This window comes from Rosa rugosa, chromosome 1 (genome assembly GCF_958449725.1).
Source record: "Rosa rugosa chromosome 1, drRosRugo1.1, whole genome shotgun sequence".
In the NCBI taxonomy this organism is placed as follows: domain Eukaryota; kingdom Viridiplantae; phylum Streptophyta; class Magnoliopsida; order Rosales; family Rosaceae; genus Rosa; species Rosa rugosa.
Window position 1 is genome coordinate 28,779,269 of NC_084820.1, and position 8,987 is coordinate 28,788,255.

Here is an 8,987-nt window from a genome sequence, read left to right on the forward strand (position 1 = left end):
AGATGTTTACTGCTTCTTCCGTTGATACTGAGGCAGTGGAGATTACTCTAGCAGCTATTCAACCATCTGTTACTAGTGATATGAACTTGCTTTTGTGTGCTCAGTATACGGAAGACGAAGTGCACTGTGCTCTTTTTCAAATGTATCCCACAAAATCCCCAGGTCCAGATGGAATGCCGCCCTTGTTTTTTCAACACTATTGGGAAAGATGTGACTACAACTGTCCAGAGTTTTTTACATACAGGTTTGCTACTTAAGCAGATTAATTTCACACATATCTGTCTTATACCTAAGGTACAAAATCCTGAGAATATGGCTGATCTGCGTCCCATTGCCCTCTGTAATGTTATCTATAAGCTGTGCTCTAAGGTCATAGGTAACAAGTTGAAAACTATCCTTCCTACCATTATATCTCCTTTTCAAAGTATGTTTGTCCTTGGCCGATTGATTACTGATAATATATTGGTAGCTAACGAAGTTGCACATTATGTACATAACAAAAGAGAAGGGCAGGATGGTTACATGGCTTTGAAGTTGGATCTCAGTAAAGCATACGATCGGATGGAGTGGAGCTTTCTCTGAAAGGTTCTGGTAAGATTTGGCTTTGCGCAATCTTGGATTGATGTAGTTATGCAATGCGTGAGTTCTGTGCGCTATTCATTCTTGGTTAGAGGGAAACCCAGGGGTTTGGTTATTCCTACTAGAGGTTTGAGATAAGGTGATCCTCTATCACCTTACTTGTTTTTATTGGGAGCTGAAGGTTTCTCTGCTCTTTTACAACAAAAGCAGAGTATGGGTTTATTGCCAGGAATTGCAGTGTGTAGGAATGCTCCATCAGTGAATCATTTGTTATTTGCAGATGATAGCATAATTTATGCTCAAGCTAATCCGGAGGCTTGTTTTCAAATTAAAGAAGTTCTGGCGGTTTATGGAAGAGCTTCAGGTCAAGTTGTGAATTTCAACAAGAGTTCTGTTGCTTTCAGTAAAAATGTTTCTGCAGATGAGCAAGCTGTGGTAGCTAATTTATTGGGGGTGGAAATTGTTGAATCCCATGAGAGGTATTTGGGGCTCCCAACTTATGTTGGGCGTAAAAAGACTGCTACTTTTCAGTATATCAAGGAGAGACTGGCAGAAAAGTTGAAAAATTGGCAGGGTAAACTGTTGAGCGGGGCATGCAAAGATATCATGATTCGTGTGGGCTCAGGCACTCCCAAATTATGCCATGAGTGTTTTTCAGCTCACAAAAAGTTTTTGTGAGAATCTTGAACAAATGTGTGCTAGATTCTAGTGGGGAAGTACGGATGATAAGCGCAAGATTCACTAGAAGAGTTGGGATTTCCTTTGTCACCCAAAAGAAAAAGGGGGACTAGGTTTTCGTAGCTTGACTGAGTTTAACATGTCAATGCTAGCAAAGCAAGCTTGGAGAGTGATTGATAATCCGGATTCTTTGGTGGCTCAACTTTACAAAGCTCGTTATTTTCCTAATGGCTCTTTTTGGACTGCTGAAGAACATGCTTCACCTTCATATTCGTGGCGTAATATTTTCGCTTCTCGAGAATTATTGAAGGAGGGTTCAAGGTGGCAGATTGGAGATGGTAATAAGGTTTTTATTTGGTCGGATGATTGGATTCCGGGTACCGTGCTGCATAAGCCTCAACCAATTGTCAGCAACCCTGATTTATTATCACGGGTTAATGAACTAGTGCTACTTCCTGGCCAGTGGGACGAACACATGGTCTGTTATATATTCTCACCTTCTGATGCTACAGCTATTCTCTCTATTCCATTGAGTGTTAGAAGTCCTGAAGATAGAAGGATTTGGCATTTGGAGAAGAAAGGTATGTTTACCGTTAAGTCTGCTTACCGTTTTGCTTTTTCAAAAGTTGTTGCTTCTACTCTTCCTCCTTCTGTTGAATCTAATCAAAGACTATGGAAGAAGATTTGGCATGCTAAAATTCCTAGCACGGCTAAGGTTACTAGCTGGAAAATATGTCACAATATTCTACCCACCTTGGACAGATTAGCTTCAAGACATGTCATTTTGGATTCACAAATTTGTGTACTATGCAATATGGAGAATGAGTCAAATTTGCACTTGAGTCGAAATTGTAGCTTTACAAGAGCTGTTCTGTCCTCAAATGCGGACTTGGCTAGGATCTGTTTTAGTACAGATTCAGATCAGTGTGATATTCTTGATTGGTTTAGGTTTTGTTCTGAAAAGTTGTCAAAGACTTCATTTGCACAGCTTCTCTTTTTCATTTGGGGAATTTGGAAGGAAAGGAATGATAGGGTTTGGGAAAACAAAATCACCGCAGCGTGTGATATAGCTCTCATGACTTCTACCAGACTTAGGGCAAGTGCACCCATAGTCAAGAAAAGACAAAGTCGAGAAGTCAAGAATTCGACCAGTCAAGTTACTATTCACTGTCATTGGACATAGGTTTGCACCCGTTTTTTTTCTTGCCCGGTCAACACTGTTCATTTTTTAACTGTTACCTATATAATCATACATATTAATTGTATACCATCAGATCTTCACATCAATTGCAACCAACGGCCAAGATTAATTGACCGTTGGTTTTAAAATTCCAAAAGCCCAACAGATGACTGCCACATCCCTGCAGCTGTCCCTCCCGCGCTAGGCGACAAAAAAATGGCTCATTCACGCGCGTCTGCACCATTCAGCCTCTCCCCTCCTTCGGCTGACGTCACCCATGTTCACACTTGGGCCAAGCTGGCAGCTTCTTCGACTGGGCAAGAATTCTGTCAACCCATTGCCCTTTTTCTTGCCCTGGGTCAAGAAAAGCTAAATCATGGCTGGTTAAGGACAAACCGGTGGAAGCCACCATTTCAACTTTGATGACCGCCACCTCACCAAAGCCATGCTTTGCCCGGTCAATACATAACCGGTGCACTTGCTCTTAGTAACTTTCTTTTTCACAACACAAAAATTCAAGGAGCTCCACGTTCTGGAAGAGTTACGAAATGGTTAGCTCCTTCTCCAGGTTGGTTGAAATTAAACATTGATGGTGCTTTTGTTAGTCATTAAAAGAAGGGTGGACTTGGTTTTTTAGTAAGGGACTCTGCAGGTAGTTTCTTGTATGCTTATGGGAGGCCTTTATCCCATCTGTTCTCGGCAGAACATGCTGAACTGTTAGCCTGCAAGGCGGCTCTGGCATATATTGCTACAAACTCCATTTGTCCAGCTATTATTGAGACTGATTGTCTCATTCTGCAACAACAGCTATGTCAAAGAGGTATGAGCAATACATCTGAGTTGGGAAGAATTTATGAAGATCTGAAGCATGAAATGGCGTTGCTCCACCAGTTGCGGGTAGTCCATGTTAAACGTGATGCTAATAAGGCTGCACATGCAATAGCCGCTTATGCTGCCACTAATAGCCAGGAATTCTCTTGGTCTAATGTCCCTAGTTTTATTAAAGATGTCATTGCTTCAGAACTATGTACCATTTAATTTTTCCTATATCAATAAAAGTCTGACCTCCTTCACCTAAAAAAAAAGAGAGTGTTTTGTATATTTCATTTTAATTAAACATAGGTAGTTTCTAAATGCAATTAAAAAACTAGAAAGCATGATTGGTCAGACGTACCATCTATATGGCTTGTCTACCATGAGAGATTCTTACATAGGGTAAACGTACCACGTGGTTGGTAGGGCTGCCCAATCAGTAAACATGTAAGGAGGTGTTTTGGGTATTTCATTTTAATAAGTAAGGATAAATTTAGAACAACCATCACGTGGTACGTTTGCCCAATGTAAGAATTTCTCTATCTTCTACCGTACCTAAGATTTTTATTTTCTTTTTTTGGTAAAACGGATAATTCCATTAAAAGAGGGCAATGCCCAAAGGCCCATCAGAGGCAAAATACAACCAGAAAAGAAAGTTTTACCCACCTCTACCTAGAGGCTAGATACATACAATATCAGGTATAAAACAGAACCATACTATAACAAAAACCAGAGAGCTAAGCAGTCCCCATAGGAGGACATGGTAGTCCGTCCATCTTCTACCGTACCTAAGAATTTCATTTAGATAAAGAAATGTTGGTATGGGGTTAGAATCTCAACCGAATGAAGAATCATCTTTTGTCTCCCTTACCCGTCTGTCATCTTACCCCCGAAACCGCGCAACACACATGGGACAACTCAGCAGACGTTGTCTATCCAACAGTCACAAGCAGAAGAGGCAAGACGTCCCCGTATTATTAGGTAGGACGGATAGGTATAAATACATGTCTCGGAGAAGCTGGTAATCCTTTTTTAGATGCTGTTTTTATGAGAGACGAGACGAGGAGAGGGAGAGACGAGAGGTGGGTCGTCCGTGATCGATATTATTCGACACTCACATTTCTCTCTCTCTCTCTCCCTCCCCCCACCCCTTTCATATAATCCCCAGAAAATAAAACAAGAAAGAAAGCTGGTTTAGGGTTTCATTGTCTCATTCATCGGACAAGGCGCAATACTTTGGTTCTCAGGTCGAATTTTCTGTGCATTGTTCTTTCTTCATTTCTTTAACATTGGCAATGTGATTCATGGTTGTATGTTTTTGATTGGTTATCAAAATGTTAGCTAAAATTAGAGTTTTCGTTTGGTTTTCTTGATTTTTGTAGGGAACTTCTTTAATATACGTTGATTTTTTTATTTTTGATATTTTGAAATTTATGGAATAATGTAGTAGTTCTGTTAAATCTATGCGTTGCCTGAGCTAATGCTAGGGTGAGGGTTTTAATTTTGATCTCATGTTGATAATGGGACATTTGAAATATACGGGTTTTTTGTATTTTATCGAGGGTTACTGTTTTTAAGACATTAGATTTTGAAATGTTTGATTACTCATTCAGGTTATTAAGTAATAGATACTGGAGCTCCTAAAAGAATGAGCTCGGTTGGTATGGCAGAAGATGCTGACGTATATGCTGAACCTCCTGATCCCGATGTTCTTGAAACTGATCCAACATGTCGTTATCTTCGGGTAATGCTAACATCCATTGGCTCCATTGTTTTCGGCTTAACAAACTAAAGAATTGAAAATGCATTTCAAAAGAATGAAAGAAAGTTTTCCTTGGCAAAAGAAGAAAGTCTTTGTTCTGATCGAGCACAGATCAATTGAGTAACTGAATGAAGTTATTGTTTGCTAAATCTATGAATATGTAACATTAGACTCTACAATTTCTATCATTGTAATCAATTGTTGCTTCTGGATTTTTACAGTATAAAGATGTGCTCGGGAAAGGTGCCTTCAAGACAGTGTATCCACTTTTCAAGTTGTCTTTTGGTGTTGTTTCATTTCTCTTCTCGGTTTGTAGTTTGATCTAGTTCTGTGGGAACCGCTACATCTGCACTTAGTTCTTTGATTCATTAGTTAATTTTAAATTCTCTCATGTGTCCCAACAATGGGAAGATGTGAAATTAATTGTGCAAGTGGTGTTGAATTCTTAGTTAGTTTTTATGCTTTCCTTAATTTTTGTTAACAACTAGATACAAAGCATTTGATGAAGTGAATGGACTTGAAGTAGCATGGAACCAAGTTAGAATTGATGAAGTGCTACAATCACCGGGTGACCTGGAGCGGCTGTATTCAGAAGTTCATCTTTTGAAATCATTGAAGCACAAAAATATAGTAAAATTCTATAATTCCTGGATTGATGATAAGAACAAGACAGTTAATATCATAACGGAGTTATTCACTTCGGGGAGTCTCAGACAGTATGTTTATCTTCCTTCACAATCTTTTAGTACAGTTTTTTTTGTTTTATGGTGAGATTAGCCTTGTGGTTAGTGGATCTGATTTTTGATTAGGTACTGTAAGAAACACAAGAAAGTGGACAAGAAAGCTGTAAAGGGATGGGCAAGACAGATATTGATGGGATTGAGCTATCTTCATAGTCACAACCCACCAATTATGCATAGGGACTTGAAGTGTGATAATATATTTATCAATGGTAACCAAGGAGAAGTTAAAATCGGAGATCTTGGGTTGGCAACTGTCATGGAGCAAGCTACTGCCAAAAGTGTAATCGGTAGGATTTTTCTTTTCCTGCTTTGCATTGCTGTATATATCTGAGTATTTCAATGCAATTGGTCCTTTTGTGTTTTAGGATAGTTTTTGGATTTAGACTAGTAATCATCAAGCAAGGTAGGCAATGCTTATATTGAAGACACGTTTGTTTTTATACCTACCTTTTCTTCTACATTGTGTAATATATTTTTTTTTTGAATGGCTACAGTGTCATATTCGTTGCTGTAGTTTTGCTTTTGTTTGATGTATTAATTTGTTCATATGATTCATCTAGGAACCCCTGAGTTTATGGCTCCTGAGCTCTATGATGAAAACTATAATGAGTTAGCAGATATATACTCCTTTGGGATGTGCATGCTAGAGATGGTGACTTATGAATACCCTTATAGTGAATGTAGAAACTCAGCTCAAATATATAAGAAGGTTTCATCTGTAAGTTGTCTCAGACTAACTTGCCTTCTACTTTATCAGGCTTATATTCATCAGGGTATCACTAAGGGTGCATTGCACATTGTAGGGAATAAAACCCGCTGCCCTTTCCAAGGTAAAAGATCCTGAAATGAAACAATTTATTGAGAAGTGTTTAGTCCCAGCATCCGAAAGGTTGTCAGCAGAAGAGCTTCTGATGGACCCTTTCCTCCAATTGAATGGCTCGGTAAAAAATCGTCCTCTGCCACTTCCAGATATTGTATTGCCGAAAATGGGAGCCTTTGGAGATCGTTGTGTGATGTCGGAAGGACCTTTAAGCGCACGGAACAATGCCTTATCTAAGGATTTTGATGATGGCGAGCCACCAGTGATCAACTTTTTTAGCAACTCTGGTGACGGCGATTCCCATTCCTTTTATGTGGAGGTTCAGAGGTCAAAAAGAGGCAACTTTTTCTTCTTAAAAGGCGAGCATAATGACGAAAACTCCATATCGTTAATACTGAGAATAGCTGATCAGAATGGTGAGTATAAATTTTAGACTGTCATTTCACTCTGAGACTAGTTTAGATTTATTATGCTGAGATCTATATAATTTCCTACCCAAATGCAGGTCGTGCAAGGAACATTCATTTCTTATTCTATCTCGACAGTGATACAGCACTTTCAGTTTCAAGTGAAATGGTTGAGCAACTCGAACTAGAAGATCATAATGTTATCTTCATAGCAGAGTTGATTGATTTGTTATTGATGAACTTGATATCAGAATGGAAGTGTTGTGTCCGTGTTGATCATTTGGTTCCTCAAAACAGAAAGAATGTGAGCCATCAGAAAGACTCTCAGTCGCCAAAGCCTCAGGAATGCTCGGGCAGATGTCACCAGAATGTTTGTGAGGATGCCAATTCCTCAAAACCACCGATTTGCCCAACTTCTTCCACTTTTGAAGGCTCCATTCCTCCACCAATACTAGAGAGGCCTCCTAATTATGTGAAGGATGTTCCGAGTTCTAATGCGGTTTTAGCTAGTTCAACCACCACAGTAGAACGGTATTCTGAGATGTCATGTGCTTCTATGACCCCTAATGACGCTACACATCGATCTCATAATTCATATGCATCCGCAGAATCTGGGTCTTTGGACTTAAATTTTCATTTGCCAAATGGCTACAAAAGTGCAAGTTGTCCGATCAGTGTTTCCTCATTCTGCACTGCAGACGACTTTGAGTTTAGAAAGGAGTTGGAAACGATTGAACTGCAATTCCAGCTGGAACTTCAAGATATATCGAAGAGAAGACATGAAGCTATCAAGGAAACAAGAAAAAGGTTATCCCAGAAAAATATTGAGTTGGTTCGCTAGTCCCTTATAATTGTTTGCTTTGTTCCACACATCTTCTATTCCACAATTGTAGATAGTTTCTTGTTGGAGAAGAAACTTTATACGATTTTTGCCCTAAACTACATTGAGGTCTTATAAAGCCTTCTTCTTCTTCCCATTTTTTTTCTCCCTCCTCTGTAAGTGCAGGAAGTAGCTTCGAAATCGTTGGATCAGCTTTGTAGAAGAATTTGACTCGTTTTAGTTCATTCTGCCACATCTGCCACGTCAAGAGAATTACGTGTTTATTAGTCTTGAAAACAATTGAATAGAAAACTGCTAAGAACACCATTACGAACTTCATTGCAGTGGCTGATGTTAGAAGCCATTGCCCCTTGTGATCTTGAATTCTTGTTGTGTAGATGGATTTTCGGATTTTCTCACTTGAGAGCTAGTATGGAACTAAGTTGCAGGAGTGAAAAATCAAGACTTCATCTGTTCTTGCCATCCCAAAAGAGGAGATACACATTGATGATCATAAGGTTTTCAAGTCGAAGAGAAGGAAGACATGGTGGATTGCCACTAGAAGAAAGGTCTATATGCTAAAGAATGCAGAAATGCAACTGCTCATTCATGTATTCGATTCGATGGTCGGACAATGCTGGTTTTCAAAAATAAAAAAAAGTAGAAGAAGAAGAAGAAAAAAAGGCATGTCTAAGAACTGTAAACTCATCCCATCAAATCTTCATCTAACAAATATTGACGAGATTATACATGTGAATATAACTACAGCGTTATTACATGCCTTAAATTACGAAAATTACAAGGATGGGAGGCCAAAATGATACTAATTTCAAACTATAAGATATTGATACAGAAGATGTTGTCACACTAACAATTTAAACTCTAAATCTTTAATTTACCCATGTAATTAGCTATTTTGTGGGTTTAGAGGGATGCTTAGTGTGACTTCACTGAAATGAACAAATCAATATAACCACAAACGCCAATCACTTTAATGCCCTGCTAAATTATAAGTTCTGACTCGGCCTACTCACCTATTTCTATTTCTATTTTTAAGTGACCACTTGCGTGGGCCTGAGAATACGACCGACCCGGCCCAAAAAAAAAGCACCTTTTGGCGGGAGATGATCCCTCCAATATAATTCTAAAAAGCCCCAAAACCCTTAATACTCCCAAAATCAAAAA

The 8,987-nt window shown here is 39.0% G+C and overlaps 1 protein-coding gene across 1 annotated transcript; it reads left to right on the forward strand.

Moving 5' to 3' along the window:
• The first annotated feature begins 4,294 nt into the window (after positions 1–4,294).
• LOC133724532 (probable serine/threonine-protein kinase WNK7) lies at positions 4,295–8,064 on the forward strand. The gene is made up of 8 exons (XM_062151286.1): positions 4,295–4,497; positions 4,864–4,994; positions 5,234–5,271; positions 5,501–5,728; positions 5,822–6,042; positions 6,316–6,473; positions 6,559–6,991; positions 7,081–8,064. The coding sequence occupies exons 2-8, from the start codon at positions 4,899–4,901 to the stop codon at positions 7,821–7,823; spliced, it is 1,917 nt and encodes a 638-aa protein (XP_062007270.1). The 5' UTR covers positions 4,295–4,497; positions 4,864–4,898; the 3' UTR covers positions 7,824–8,064.
• Positions 8,065–8,987: the final 923 nt, after the last annotated feature.